The sequence below is a fragment of the Chenopodium quinoa genome, unplaced genomic scaffold, assembly GCF_001683475.1.
Source record: "Chenopodium quinoa cultivar QQ74 unplaced genomic scaffold, ASM168347v1, whole genome shotgun sequence".
NCBI lineage: Eukaryota > Viridiplantae > Streptophyta > Magnoliopsida > Caryophyllales > Amaranthaceae > Chenopodium > Chenopodium quinoa.
This window is the reverse complement of record NW_018742899.1, coordinates 1,718,306-1,735,254: the sequence shown is the minus strand read 5'-3', so window position 1 is coordinate 1,735,254 and position 16,949 is coordinate 1,718,306. Positions and strand designations below refer to the sequence as shown.

General features: G+C 32.6%; 1 protein-coding gene across 1 annotated transcript; it reads left to right on the top strand.

Moving 5' to 3' along the window:
- Positions 1-8,956: 8,956 nt before the first annotated feature.
- LOC110727032 (zinc finger protein 1-like) lies at positions 8,957-9,583 on the top strand. The gene has a single exon (XM_021906566.1). The coding sequence runs from the start codon at positions 8,957-8,959 to the stop codon at positions 9,581-9,583; it is 627 nt and encodes a 208-aa protein (XP_021762258.1).
- The last annotated feature ends 7,366 nt before the right edge of the window (positions 9,584-16,949 follow it).

Sequence of the window (16,949 nt, the reverse complement as noted above, 5' to 3'; positions counted from 1 at the left end):
TTTAGTTTGTACTTAATTTTTTAAATTTTTTTTGAAACAAATAATTAATTTTTTTAATTAATAAAAATAATTAATTTTTTTAATCGTAAGGAGGAAGACTCCTATTTTTTTTATTTAACAAGAGATACATGCTACGCGTATACAATATAAAAAATTTATTATTTTTACTCATAATATTACTATTATAGATTTTTTTTCAAAAATCAATACTTACATAAAAACTAACACATAATTTAAAGTATTGAAGGTTTAAATTGGAGATTGTGAAAAATTAGACAATAACAAATTTACTCCATTGTTTTTTAGTTATTTTTTCTTGTAAACTTGTAAAACTACCAAACCCCCTGTATTATATGATCTTTTAATAGATATTAGTTTAGTAGTTTTTTTTTTTTTTTTTTTTTTTTTTTTTTGAAACCTTAGAAGCAATTAGTTAAATGAAGCCCAACATAAGTTCTTAATTGATTGCATCTTTATAAAAGGAAAGATTATAAAAATCATTGTAGAAGATGAAAGAAGAGCATATATGATAATTGTAACCATCAATATATAAGTCAATAATACAGGACATGATGAATATATTACTTCAGAAAATTTAATTTACTATAGGTCAAAAATTGAGAACACCAATTTCTAGAAGAATTTCAAAGAGAAGAGAAGTGGAAATTAAGAAGAAATGATCTACATTCTAAAATCCGAAAATTTTACCCATTACACCGTCTAATTCTAAATCACCATCTAGAGAATATATAGTTTTTTTTTTTTTTTTTTTTTTTTTATTTTTAGGAAATGAGAATATATATAGTTATGAGAAGAGAAATAACAAAACATAACAAAGAAGGATGATAGGAGCAATTTTTACAATGAAAAAAATATAAAAATTAGGAGCTATTTCTATTTATTAGGGATAGTTGAAGGGAAAGGTTAATGTGGAAAAAAAATCATTTCCTTTTTTTTAAAAAAATAAATAAAATTGAAGCCTTCGTTAGTTTCTATCAGTTTGGCTTAAGTTTGAAACCATTTCCAGTGTAAAAATAAATAAATAATCAATAGTAGTTTTCCCAAAAAAAAAAATCAAGAATAATTTCAATTTTTATAACAGGTGGAAGCAGTTAAGGATATAAATTAACGTGGTAGAAAGAGAGCAGTTGTGATAGGGCAAATAATTTTATTTTTTTTAAATAATATTTAATTTTAAATTTTAAATTGTGAATAGGAGAGGTTATTTTAAAAATTGAGAAGGGTAATTTGGGGATAGTGAAATTTATCACCGGAAAGGCCCTTTCTTTTTATATATTACTATAGATACACGGGATCAAAAACTTTAAAAGTGCTGTAAAAAAAACACTTTAAAAGTGAGGGAGAAGGGTAAGGGATTCCAACCTAAAAAAGTCTATAGTGGAGTTTGAACCTCCATTCTCAACCTTAAGGTTGAAACATACTGTCCCTTTGTCGCTACTCTTCCTCCCCTTTCTTTCCCATTGATGCCCCCCTCCCCCTCCCCCTCCCTCTCCTCCTCTATCGCTCTCTTTCTCTCCCCTTCCTCTTTATCTTCATCTCCTTAAATGGTTTCGCTTGGTTCAATTTCTTGATGATTGTGGTAGATATAACTTTTCCAAGTACGTGATGTGGTTTTCAAGTGGTCTGATTTGTGTTTTGAGTAGGTGAGGTTTATTCACAAAATAGATAAGCAATTTTCACAGAGATTAGGGTTTGTTCTTGGTTGGTTGTCTACAGCGGGGTGGATGATTTTTTTTTTTTTTTTATAGATATATATAATATATTTTTAAGTGGCGGGGAGGTGGTTTCGTGATGGTTAGTGGGTTTTCAATGGAAGTTGGGTGGTTTGAAGGGAATCAGATGGGTTTTTGGTGGTGGATTCGTTGGTGGAGATGAGTGTAGAGGTAGCAAATAGGTTGATTAGTTCATTTTGAAGCTAAAAAATTTAGGTTGATTTCAAGTTTGGGTCGATTTTTTTTTCAAGTTTTGAGTATCTTGGGTCGATCATCCAGACAAATGGTGACATTGATCAAGACGTGGCCCACAGGATCAAGTCAGGGTGGCTTAAATGGAGAGTGGCCACGGGAGTGTTATGTGACCGAAGCATCCCTTTACAGTTGAAGGGAAAATTCTACAGGACTGTCATAAGACCAGTGTTGCTCTATGGTACAGACTGTTGCGCTTCTAAGGAGCACATTAAAAAAATGGAGTTTACGGAAATGCGCATGTTAAGGTGGATGTGCGGGAACACTATAAGAGATAGAATTAGAAATGATGTTATTCGCAAGAAAGTTGGTGTGGCAGACATTGCAGACAAACTAAGGGAAAATCGTCTGCATTGGTTTGGGAATGTAAGACGGAGACCCGAGGGTGCACCAGTTCGAAGAGTGGAAGGGTGGGACCATGGAGGGGTTAAATGAGGGAGAGGGAGATCGAAAATGACTTGGTTGGAAGGCATTAGGAAGGATATGAAGTATATAGATTTGCATGAGGATGAAGCATTGGATCGTAAGGGATGGAGAAAGAAGATTTTTGTCGATGACTACACGGAATAATCAAATTTGGTTCATGTAGCCGACCCCATTTATGAGATTAAGGCTTTGATTGATTGATTGATCGATTGATTGATATGGTTAATATCCTTATTTTGATAAAATAATCAATATTAGACATATTAATTGTCAAGCCAATTAGGGTCGACTCAAGTTAGTTTTGTTTATTGGGTCAAAATCGAGTCAAATGATTTTAAATTTAGTTCAAATTTCAGTTCAAGTAATCAGTTATGGCTTAGTTTTTGCCAGATATAGTTGGATGGGTGGTTTCGAGGAGATAAGTTGGACTTTCGGTGGTGGTTGGTGATTTGGAGGGGTACAGTGGTACTAGTTGTCATACTCATCATGATTGTCTTAAAAGAATTTGATGTTTAACTCATATTTGCCAATAAAATGCATATTAATTTTAGGAGGCTCATTTGCTAAGATATTTCTTGGTTACGTGTGCTTGGATAAGAGTAATATTAAGATGGTTTGCCTCCTAAGCCCTAAGAATTGTGGGGCTATTTGCTTCAAAATTATTTGACATATTATTCATACCAACAAGATGCATTAATATTTTAGAGAGTTTATTTGTTAGGAAGCTCCTCATTTTAACTTGCTTGGCTAGGAATACTTTTAGGATGGGTGACTCTTTGGTACATAGAGGAATTGAAAGTAGTGGAATTGTAGGAGCAATGCATGATTAAATTAATTCAAAATTGTTTATGAAATTTTGTAGTTATTCAATGTTCTTGCACACTTGGGTGTACTTAGTGACTGAAAGTGTTCCAGATCAAATGATCAAAACAAACCATGATTGTCCGGTGTATGATACATCTAAATTTATTGTGGTTGATGGATTATTTCATGTAATTGCATTTCGTATTGAAATTCTCGTGAAGATGAACTAGTAGAAAAGTAATTTCAAAAAGTAAAAAAAATCAATAAACTAAAATTGGAAATAGTATAAATTGTTTGTTGAACATCTACAAATATTTAACATAACAAATAAATTAAGTCCTCATTAAAAAAATAACCTATTGAAAACTTTTAGTACTATCATAATACATGCGTGAGTAAAGAGTTTTACAAGACTTTTGTTTTATTATATACTAGAACATACCCATCCACGTGCTAATGCACGAGCTATATTAATCATATACATCGTCAGTTTTTTAAATTTATTGTGTTTTCTATTTTATTTATTTGAATTTTTTTTTTTAAAAATCTTAACAGATATGATGAAGGGAAGTTATTGATTGAAAATGTAAAGGAAGTTATTGGATATTTTGAAGTGAGACGGACACTAAAAGTAACGAGGACAACTGGACAAGGATATGGTTTTACAAAAAGAAAAGAGAAATAACAAGATTTGAGTATTAAGATTTTTTTTTTTGACAAAAATTTGAGTATTAAGAATTTGTAAGGTTTATGTTTTGCTTTTATTTTTATATAAATATGATTTGAAATTGATTTTTGTTTATTTGATCTATTATGAACTTTTTTTTTTTATTTTTTATTAATGTGAATTTTTCCTTATATTGTCAAATTAGGATATAGGACCCGTACGATACATAGTTTATATAAAACCTATTTTTGTAATTTGTACATTTAAAAAAAAAAGTTGGCTATTATACATGAATATAAACAAGAATTATGCACCTGTACAAAAATATTTGTAATTTTAAAATTTTAGATTTTCATCAAAATTATGATATAGTAGTATCTGTTCAACGTCCCTTAATACATATTTCAATGTGGGAGGCCATTTGTTAGTGTTCTATTTAAAATTGTTTCAATTTCTAGGATGAATTGATAAGTTTTAGCTGTAATATAGAAGGTTCTAATATTCAAATTTAAAAAATGTTAAATATGGTACCCCCCAAAAAGATGACATCATAATTGCATTTAGACAGGAAAAAAAATATTAAGAGAGTGACTTGTGCATAATGATGATGTCAGCATACTCTATTTTAGTAATAGTTAATAGTTGATAGATTAAAAATAATTTTTAAAATCTTAAATAAGGTGAACTAAATTAAAAGAGGGCTTTATCCCTTAAATATTGACCCAAGCTTTATATGAATTGTAATTATCATAATGACCATCTTAGGAGTCAAAAAATAGCTTAAAAATTATTACATCACTTATAACAAGTTTAAAGTGGATAAATAATCCATACAATTTTGGTTTGTTCAATTTCGTATACACCCTCAATCTGGTCCAATTTGAAAATCCAAATTTCAAAACAATTTTCATTCCAATCTAATTATTTTAAAAGGATGTTGTCTCTCATGGTTGGAGAAGTCCTTACTTATCAAACATATCTTGACAACATTCTCAATAATGTCTTGTACTCTTGTTCTTAAGCTCGTCGTTTGATTTCATTATATGGTCTCATGCTAATAGACGGGTAACTTAGTCACTTATCATGCATCTTGATAGGTTAGTTCCGTTCGATCGGTGTTGAGCAATAACGGGTAAATCATATTTTTTGTGAGATTTTTCCGTATATACTTATGGATATTGATTTCTATTATATATAAAACACTAATCTATTTCTTTCAAACAAACAAGTAATTTTAAAAAACTTTCAATCCAAACAAATAATGTGGTTGGATTATTGGATCAAAATTTGGAGTTAATCCGAATAACTTTGGGATTTGTTAAACATCGCCCACAAATTACTACATAAAGCCCGCATTTTATAATTTTTTGACAAATTTGCCCTTTTTATAATTTTAACCGAAAACAAATTTTTCGCACTAAAAAAATGTGGATCACCGAAGAGACGTCGTCGGCGGCGATATGCACCGGAGAGTCGCCATCGTTGCCGGAAAACGAGGTTCGTAACGTATCGTAAGGACGAAATGGTGGCTGGCGCCTAGCCGAGAAGGCTATGCCGTGGTTGTGGCGCCTAGCCAGGACGCCGCCACCGTGGCATAGGCGCCTGGTGGGGAAGCCTCACCCATGGGAGTGGCGCCTGGCCAGGACGCCGGAGCCACGGTGGGGGCGCCTGGCCAGGACGCCGCCACCATGGCGGCGGCGTCCTGGACAGGCGTCCCCACCGTGGCTCCGGCGTCCTGGCCAGGCGCCACTAGGGGCTGCTTTAAAATTTTTTTTTTTTTTTTTAATTTAATTTCTCTTTTTTTTTTTTTTTTTTTGTTTTGAATTTTTTTTTGTTTGTTTGTTTGAAAGCAAATAAACAAGTTACGGAAATAAATGCAAAGAAAAAACCAAAACAAAAAACTCACAAAACTTAAAAAATATAAAATTATAAAAACTTAAAAAAAGAAGAACATCAAAATTTTAAAAAAAATTTATAAAAAAAAAGGGAACATAAAATTAAAAATTAAAAAAAAAAAAAAGAGAAACATAAAATTTTTTAAAAAAAAAACAACAAAATTTAAAACAAAATAAAAAAAAAATCAGAAACATAAAATTTAAAATTAAAAAAAAGAAAAACAAATTTAAATAAAAAGAAAAAAAAATTATTTTCGAAAATAAAATTTCAAATTTAAAAACAAAAAAAAATTAAAAAAAAATATATATAACGAGGCGCCTAGGCCAGACGCCGTGACGGTGGCGGCGGCGCCTAGCCCAGACGCCACTACCACGGCGGCGGCGCATTGGCCAGACGCTGGAGCCACGGTGGTGGCGTCTGGGCTAGGCGCCGCCACCACCGTCACGGCGTCTGGCCTAGGCGCCTCCGCCGTGGTGGTGGCGTCTGGCCTTGGCGCCGCCACCGCCTCCGAACTTTTTTTTTTTATTTTTTAAAAACAAAATTAATAAAAAATACCTTCTCGCCGGCAAACCGCCGTCCACCCGCCGCCGGTGCCGCCACTTCCTTGTCGGGCCGCCTCGACATCGCTCGGAAAGTTTTTTAGAGAGAGAAAGTGGAAGTAGAGAATAGAGAGAAGAAATTGTGTTTTTTACTTTGAGGGCAAAAGTGTCATTTCACTCTAATTTTGTGGGCTTTATGTGGAGATTTGCGGGCGATGTTTAGCAATCCACATAACTTTCATCCATATATATACACGAAGAGAGTAAATGTCTTATTCCCTTCTTTTCAGTTTAAAGTGCAATTGTTAAGAATTTCAACTTATTATTTGAACTGATTTTGTTATTTTTGTTACGCGGAGATACTAATTTTTACAAATTGCGTAGTAAAACTTATATTTATTGAACTTAATTAATTTTAGTATTAATAACTAAATCATATCGATTAAAACCAACTATTACATTGTGAAATTAATTGTGCCTGAATATTATAACTTTCTAGCCAAAACACAAACTCCGCATATACAATAATCAAATTAATTCTTATATCATAAAAGACTAGTTAGTTACAATTTTCTACCAACAAGGTTTTTAATTTTATTTTTTTTATAGCAATTAATAATTGGATCTTGCTAACAAGCATCCGGGACGCTAGATAAGAGATTTATATATCACTTAAAATAGTATTAAGTTTGGAATGCATGACAAAATCATGCGTCGATCGGTGTAATTAATGTACATTTAGTTCTCTTATCTAACGCCCCGAGGGCGCTCGTTAGCTTTTGCAACTAAGGGACAAATAAATTCTTCTCAAAAAAAAAAAAAAGAAGGGACAAATAAATTTTTTTCTCCTTTAATTTAAAGATTGAATTAATATTTTTTTTCTTCTATAATTTAGGTCTTGTTCCTTTATCTTATTTTTGCCGAGCTGAAAGTATTATTAATTAGTAAAATTAAATTATTTTTGCTAAACATATATAAATTATTTTTATATAACTTAAATTATTTTTTACTAATTAAAATTGTTTATCTTAGTAAAGATAGTTGGTTAAACCGTAGTTGTTTCAACACTTTGGGCGGGTTTGGTTGACTTCAACACCTTTTCTTTGTTTGATTAATATGTTTAATTTTTTTTTTTGGTGCAAATGAGTCACACAAGGGCAATACAAATTACAAATGGGACCGGGGGAATTTGAACATGTAATAACCTATCGTACACAAACCCTTAATCTTAATAATCACTAGGGTGGTCAAGATCTTTTAGTGTTTAATTATGTTTATATGTGTGTTTCAATTTAAGTAAAAAGTAAATGTTGCAACTTGCAAGTGTAATGTGAATTTGTTTCTGTTGTGTTGTTTAATTAATATCCCTTGTGGAATTGTTGTTAGTCATATTCTAATATTATAGTACAAATTAATTCTTTGATAAATATAGATGTAACTTCAAAATTGATGTATAATCTTCGGCTTTAAAATTTCAACAAAGCAATTGATCCTCTTGTATATATGAAACAATGTAGGAAAGAGGCCGGGACGCCGGGTATGAAAAATTGTCAAATTTGATATACAACGATCTAGTCTTAAGATAGGTAAGTTATATGAGTATTTGATCTAATTATTGTATATGTTGTATGCTTTTTATTAATTTATTGATTAATTTTAATTTCCATAAAAAAAAGTGTGGACAGTTCAAATAACAGCTCATAATTAAATGTGTTTGCTAGTGTGTTGTGTGTATTATCCAATCCAAATGTAAAAACCAAAATTATTAGAGCTTTCTTAGCTTCAAGTAAATCATGACATTAGAAGATATAATATGAACTCAATCTTCAGCATAAATCATGGATATTAGGTAATTGTGGATTCAAAATCATCAATAATGAACATTTCCTAAAGCACATTGAATATGCAATAAGGGTATTTTTGGTATGTAATCAGCAATATGTCCTTTTATTATCTTTGACATTCTTAATCATCAATAATTAATGATCTCGCTTCGTTGGCCACATATCAGCATTTTTAAATATTTTTTGAGATTTAAATACTAAAATCATATATAGAGAGCAACAATAACATAATATTGATTAAAATAGACTGTAAATCAAACTTCAATTATACTAGTAGAAGTTAGATCTTATATATAGTCGAGTTCACGATATGTTCTGTTCTCAATTAAGTCATCAGTAATAGTGGTAACTAGTAAGACATTTATTACTTCATTCCGATACTATATAGAATAATTGAAGAAAGTTAATTAATAACTCATATACTTATATATTTCTAATGTACTGGAAAAAATGTCGTCTCGTACGTAAAAAGACATAAGACTTAAATATGTAACTCGCACCTAGTTCATAAACTTGTCTTAATTATTGTTCTCAATAATTTCAAAATCAAGATAATTATTGAAATAAATTATTGTACATCTATGCATTAGTAAGTAATGACTAGTTGACCACTTAATCTTAGCTTTTGTTAGTCTTTTTAAGAGATTCACTTTGATAGCATCATATATCATTATTACTCTAGAATCACCATTTCTATATATGCAAGATATCCTTTTCAATTTCATCTCAATAAATACCCTTGTATATCATATCATTACGAATGTTTCATATCAAAGAAAATAACTTAAAATAACCATGAATTTTGGTGAAAAACCCAATAATCCATCTCCTAAAGATGCTTTAAACTTCTTTGTTGCATCAAATACTACATCTCATTTCAAAAAAGATTCATATCAAAATTTAGACAAAATGAAAGGTATTATCACCAATGAATCTGAGCCCAAGCCTTCAAGCTTTAATCCTCCTCAAGCAGTCATGCTTGATCTAAGGCTATCAAATGAAGGCTCTAGCATGGGATCTAGGGTAGATCCAAACCTTAGCCCTAATATCAACCAAAATCGATTAAGGCCGAGTAGTTCACCTAGTAAACCCAAGAATAGAGAAAATTCCTCAAGGTCTAGGGTTTTCACTTGTAACTATTGCAAAAAGGAGTTCCCCACCTCTCAAGCTTTAGGAGGCCACCAAAATGCTCATAAGCAAGAGAGGGCACTCGCGAAAAGGAGAAAAAATGGAGGCTTAAGTCAAGGGGCGAATTATAGTCATTATCCTCCTCCATACTATCCTTATCCGGGTATGCAAAACATGTCTTATTATGGATCATACAATAATCGATCACCTCTAGGGATCAATCCAGGGTCGTCTATGACTCAGAAGCCCTCATGGTCGATGCCTAGTCCTCAAATTGGGCATTTTGTGGCCTAAACCATCTCTAAGGGAATTGATGGCATCATACGATAGACCAATTCCAATGGCATCACATGATCGACCAATGGCATCATATGATAGGCCAATGGCATCACATGATAGGCCAATGGCATCATATGATAGACCAAGGATGGAAAATAATTCTAAAATACCTTTTGAATCTATTAATCGCACTCCAATATCCTGGTTTAAGGCTCGGAATGAGGACAATGCAGTCCCAAATTTAGGACCATTCAAGTCTAATCCAACGGTTACTTCGAGTGTTAGCAGAGAAACAACATTATTATCAAACAATAATGTTACTAATGGCAATGCTCTCCCGGCTAATGAAAGTTTGCTTCTTCATGAAGGTGGTACAAATTGTCATGACAAGACTAAGGGTTCAAAGCTTGATTTATCCCTTAAGCTTTGATCCTTTATTTATTAGTATGAATGTTTAATTGCAACTTTTATAGTTTATTATTTCTTTTTAATATTTCGTCATAGTATGTTTAATTTTTACAATTAAGAATGTAAGCATTAATTTATTTGAATTTTTTTTTTTTTTTTCTTTATAATAGCATTATTATCTTTCTTATGTAATCTTGTCATCAATTGGTGATGAATTATTAGACTGGAGATTAAGATCGTTTATTATGTGATTTTCTTTAAATGGGATCCTGATCTTTCTCTTATGTAATCACATTATTATACTAATAAATCAACAACATTAATGTTGATGTACAACTTTATTATTAAGTTAAACGGGCTTAAAAATAACAATGGACTCATCTACGTACTTTAAACATTTCACCAAAAAAAAAAAAAAAAAAAAAAAAAAAAAATTGAACCACTAGTTTAAACAAGTTTCAATAAAACGTACAGTACCCCTAAAAAAAAAATCTGTAAAATATACTAGTATATAAAAGTGTAATGCTCTTACAATTTTAGGTGACAAACAAAACAATGATAAACTTCCTTTAATTATTGTTTATCAGTTTATGTAATACTTGTAATAAAAATTAATATCATCACTAGCTACTAGCTTGTAAGCTTATCCAAAAAACCTAAACAAATTGTCCAAGGAATATAACATTTTGTGGTTACGATTATCGATTATTAGACACAATCTTGAAACGAGATGCATAAGATGATTTTAATCTAGTCCAACTTTCAAATCCTCCAATCGTTTAAGACTGTAAATAAAAACTATATAAAAGTATATGTTTCTTGTAGTACAAAATTAGGTACTAATTAATATGTTACGGAGTATGTACTTAGCCAAGTGATTAGATGACTTATAAAATTACAATGTAGTATATATACAGATATACTTCGTATATGATTCCAACTTTGTGCCACACCATCACTAATATTCGATCAAAATCACTTAAATACTATTCTTACATTTCATGGTAATCAATAAGCTAAGGTGTTGAGTTGAAATTTTTTTGGAGCAAAGATACATAAATGTATACGTAGTTGTAAATTATAAATGATTATTATTTTCTACATGATCATTTAGTTACATATAAAACTAGCTATCTGCTACCAAAATTTTTAGGGAAATTTTACATGGTGGCCTCCAGGTTTCAATTTTTCTACGTGGAAGACAAACTTTTTTCCAACTCTTTCAAGTGGCACTCTGGTTTTGCAAAATTAAGTGTAGTGTCCTTTTTTTTTGTTTTATGGCTAACTTTTATTATTAAAATGGTTAACCTAAGGGTTTTTAGTTTAAAAAATAATTAAATTATATTTTAAAATAATAAAATTAAAAAAAAAAGGAATTTTCACCGGCCACCACCACCATCCCAGAAGGCGACAACCTTCACCATTTCGACAGCCCAGCTCGCCCCCACCCTTGCCGGAAATTGGCCGGCGAGTTTAGGTGGTCAAGGGGTGCGGCCGACCAATTTCCGTCGAATTTAGGGTTTCGCGGTGGGGGTGGCGGTGGTTTTGTTGGACTTCGTAGTTGTTTTGGGGATCGGAGTGGCGGTTTTAGGGGTCGGGGCTAGGTCAGGTGGGGTCGTGGAAGGTCGGCCGACCAGTTTTGGTGTTTAGGTGGTCGGGGGTTGGATGGGAGGTGGTTTCGATGGTCGGGAGTTGGCTGGGAGGTGGTTTTGGAGGTCGGGAGTTGGCTGGGAGGTGGTTTCAGTGGTCGGTAGTTGGCTGGGAGGTGGTTTCGGTGGTCGGGAGTTGGTGGCTAGTCGGATTCCGGCAAGGTTAAGGTTGGCGGGGTGGCTGGGAATTTTTGGGAATTTTTTTGTTTTTTTTTGTACTATTTTTTATTTATTTATTTTTTTAATATTATTATTTTAAAATATAATTAAATTAATTTTTAAACTAAAAAACCTTAGGTTAACCATTTTAATTATAAAAGTTAGCCATACAACCAAAAAAAGGACACTACACTTAATTTTGCAAAATCAGAGTGCCACTTCAGAGAGTTGGAAAAAAGTTTGTCTTTCACGTAGAAAAATTGAAACCTAGAGGCCACTATGTAGAATTTCCCAAATTTATATCAAACACTTTTATACAAACAACGAACTAAACTTATTAGATAGTCAACTAGCTAATACAACCAATAACAAAATATACTTATGTAACGACGACTAATAAAACTTGCAAATACAAGTAGAGTAATAAATATGCAACAACAAATACACCTAGTTAAGAACTAATTATTTTAGGGCCATTGTGTTTGCATGCAAATTGGCTTCATTTCCATCACCAAAAGAAATTTAAAAAAAAAAAAAAAAAACCAAAATTCAACATTTTTTCTCAAAGAGATGATCATATATGCAGAAGTTATGTCACGTACAAATACTATTAGATGTATAACTCAAAGGGATAAGCAAAAAACTGCATATGTAGATAATATGGTGCGTGGTTTGCATTTTTGCATGTCTATGTATGTAACATTACTTATTTTTTGACATGTTATTAAGGAAAACAAAACTAGAAAATATTATTGAAACACGACGTTGAACTATAATTTGTTATAGTAGCGGGAATGTGCGCCTTGTCAACCCTCTGATATATATGAAGAATATGATCCATCGTCCATTTCAGTTTGATATTTGTAATCCAGTCATCTCTGAGCATCTAAACCATAGTCAATAAGTTTGTAAATATTGTTTTGGAATGCAGTTTTCGTTTACTCCCCAATGCAGTTCTTCAAGACAGGCATTCATCACCGCGTGCAACGTTATTAAGTATGTCAAACCATAGGATTGATGCAACCCCCACCCCCTCCCAAGCTATACCTATTTTCGTTTATCCGGGCACCGACCCATTTGCGATATATTTGTGTGCTTATTCCATAAACCATCAACCAAGTAGGCCTCCTTTCCCTCTATTTTGTAAAATGGCCCGCATAAACCCTACCTGGGGATATCATAGTTTTTTGTAAAAAGACCATGTTGTTGTAAGCCTTCAAAAATAATGGCTCTGTAGAGCTCACATGTAGTGCACATACTCCTAAACATCCTAAAATACCTTATAAGCCACGATCTCCAAAGCATAAGTGTAAAAAACAGTACGAGTAGTCCTGATGATATGATCATTCTTTCCATCCTGGCTTTAAAACAGCCGGTTATAGTACATAATCCAATCAATAAATGACTGGTCTGTATTTACTTCTGAGTGAATATTAAGAATCCCACCCTCATCTGAAAAGATGTTGTCGATCTTCCTTAAATTCCCACAAAGATCACAGTTAATATCAATGTGTAAACCCTTCTCCCCAAGTTCCCTTACGTAACAATTTCCACATAAAATCTTCCATTTTGGGAGGATGTTTAGAGACCACATATTCCTATAAAAAAAATTGTCATTTCAGTCAAAACTAAATCCCCTGTAGATTGTTTTAAGAAAGCGTATCAAGTTTTGACTGTGAAACGACACAATTAATGAAACCACCAGTTTATACATACATATAATCTTAAGAATCTTCCATATGTAACTCTGTATTCACTATTAATTAATGACACATCTTTAAACCCAAAACAAGAACTAGGTCGAGCATGATTCTAGGCATTCCCCATGGGTATTATAAATTCCCTTGCTTTCCCATGTTTAGCCTAGAGCAAAGTAACATGAGATGTAAATTCTTGCACTTTACCTTTCATCTATCTGTCATTGCCACATACAATAATGTTTTTCTCCATTCATTAGTGAATTCTCGCATTCCCTACGAAAAATTCTTATTCGTGAAGGAAATTGGATTCCCTGTTTTCAAAGATGATTTAAACCTTGCATGACAAAACTTTGAAAGAAACAATTAGGGGTAGTGGGTGATCCTCAGCTCCAAACTTGCTTCATTAATAGACCACATGTGGGTTTTCTCATGGGCTCAACACTCTCCCTCACATGTGAGTTGTCTGTAATATTGGCCCACCTCACAACACAACCCCACCTGGGCTCTGATATCATATTTGAGGACCAACTCAACCTGATGGTTGAGGCTTAGGAATATGTTTTATACACTATTACGCCCCTTCACACGAGAGCTCATTGGGCTTGAAGTATGGATGTTGCATGGACCATCCTCATACCCAACGCTCAATATTCCATTTGAAAGGGGGGTGTATGAGATTTGAACCCGTGACGCATGCTCTGATACCATGATAAACGGGCAAGGGCCACATCCGCCACAAGTGTCCACTTTATATGACCAAGGACCTCAAAACCATATGGCAATGCAATGAGGAGAGTAGCCCCTTAACCTTTTAAAGTGGACACAACTTTCTTGTTTCTTCAATGTGGGAACATACACTTACCAACACTTTTACACTCTTTCAATGTGGGACAACACTTTCACTCACATGTGGGTTTGCTCATGGGCTCAACATAAGGGAGTTCACTTGATTTGTATGTAATAGCCACAAGCATTTTGAAGTAGGTGAGAATATGAGAAGCTAAATAAAAAAATTGGTATATAGAGTTGGTTGGAATTTTTTATGACTGTGAATCCTGTGATAAAAAGTTAAAAGTTAATATACTGCAAATAATGAATTATTCAAAAATAAATAAAATAAAAAAATAATCGCCCATTATAATTCATTTATTATCTACGTATAAGGTAAAGTTAAGCATAAAAAGGGGCCAAGTGTTTGTGATCAATAATGTTGGTGAAGGAACTAACATTTAAAAAGTGTTCATGTGAGTTAAAGGTGGGTTCCTTAAATGGCCTAAAATTATCATAGGTAGTCTTAAAGGTGAAAAACAAGTGGAAAATTCTTTAAGATGAAAATTATGAAATTTGAGCTCGTTGTTTTATGCTTAAATCCATAATGTAACAAGTTCTCATTTATTTAGTTATTTGTAATAAATAAGGAAATTAATTCTCAATAATTAATTTATAATGTATAAATTTTTTGTTATTCTCAATAGTTAATATTTGCTAATTAATTCTACCAAGTAACACCACCATTGTGAAAATCACTTTTCTTTTAGTTTAAAAAATTAAGTAGTTCGTTCTTTATGAAATAACTTCTTAAATAATTTCTTTGATTGTGAAGGGTGATATGTATTTAAGCAATCACACAAGATAGATATGTACGAACATCAACTTCCCCAAACCTTGCTTTAAAGGGTCAGGGTTAGCTACTGAGTGTTTGTTGTGTTGGTAAACATGCATACTTATACTCGTTATTGACAAATTAAAAGTGGTCTGCCAAAAGGTGCACCGGAGAGTTTTGGAGCACCACCCATTGTCACCATCAACCAAATGCCGGATTGAATTATTTATGTAATATACAAAGGGAAACTCTAGATATTAGATATCTTTCAATTCTCTTTCAATGAGATCTCAATTCCAGCAACAGTTTGAGAGGGAGATAAAACTATTCTGTTGTTTTGAAACTCATATGTTAGGTTGGATATCCTCTCCCTTCTCTTACAACCAAGTAAATCTTAGCACCCTTTTCATGATTGAATTTCATTCCAATAAGAAAGAACATCGACAATTGTTTTACTTTGACTGTGATGAAAAGCTTGCTCCAAATAGGCACGCGTACGGTTTGTAGGTTTAGAGGAAGTAAAAAAGGCAACGATGATTTAGAATTCTTTTTCAAGTCCTTCTGCACTCACTTTGTACTTATTCTTCATTCTTTTGAAACATTATTGTACATGTTGAAATAGTCAAGACCAATTAGCTATCAAACATGAATTGTACTTATATTTTTTATTGAGTATAATTAATTGTTTCTTGATATCATGAAAAGGAAGTAAAGTAACGTAAAATATATATTGCATATCTAGCTTTGTTTATTTTATCTAAGTTTAACAATTATAATGAAATCATGATAGGTAGGAAAGTAAAAGAAGTGCTTTGACTAGTTAGACTCATTAAATAAATTCAAAGACACCATGACAAATTTAGGGTAAATTCTTAGTTGCCTTTATATCATTGAAGAAATATAGAGCATGGCAATGCCAAGAAATCGCACGACCTTAAACTTCTAGAGTAAACCAACTATTAGGAAACAAGAAAACATTCCTAACACGTACAACCTCTACCGTACATAAATTTTAAATTTTCTTATTTTATTCATTTAAATTTCTTATTTTATTGTTGTCTATCTTTCCTTGGGAAAAGAAAATAAGTTGCGTTCTAATAATTCTCTTTAAATTGGAGCATGAGGATCATAGATTCTGAATGCAACTTGCCTAACCGAGGAAATAATCATACTCTTTTTAACTCCAGTTTGGTAAAAATATTAGCCGATTGAGTTTTAGTCGGTTACATAAAAGGGGGAAAATATATAGAAATGGATAATGAACGCATGACATGGTAATCGACCTTGATATGCATTATATGCTCATAAATCCCTTAATTTCTCACCATATAAGTTAATTGTGAATTGAAATCAAGTGCAATGGCGACGGGCTGACTTCAACCGCACATATCTCTCAAGAAGTGATCTTGAGGTGATAGCTTGTTTCAAGAGCTTTCCAATGATAGGTCATAAGTCCAATCCCGCTAAGAAACGAGATTATGACCGTTTTACAAAAGACTGTCAAAGCTGAGGAAGGGACACAGATGTGCCCTACATAGCATGCTATAGACACCTAAAAATGTCTCCCCAAAATCAAACCCGATGATGAACAACCTTCCATCGCCATTACTGGTCGGGTTGAGTATTTAATCTCTGGAGTGCTTAAATCCATATTCAATCCAATACATTTCATAAACCAACCCAATTCTTAGCCCATTTCCTCAAACCATAACTTATTTTTCTCTTTTCGTGTCCACATCAAAACTGATTTCGTGGCCCTATAATTTTCATCCAAATATTATTTGGTTAGATAGGCCTTGAAATAAGCTTTCCAACGGTATATCATAATCCTAATTCCGATTTAAAACGAAGAAGATCTGAGC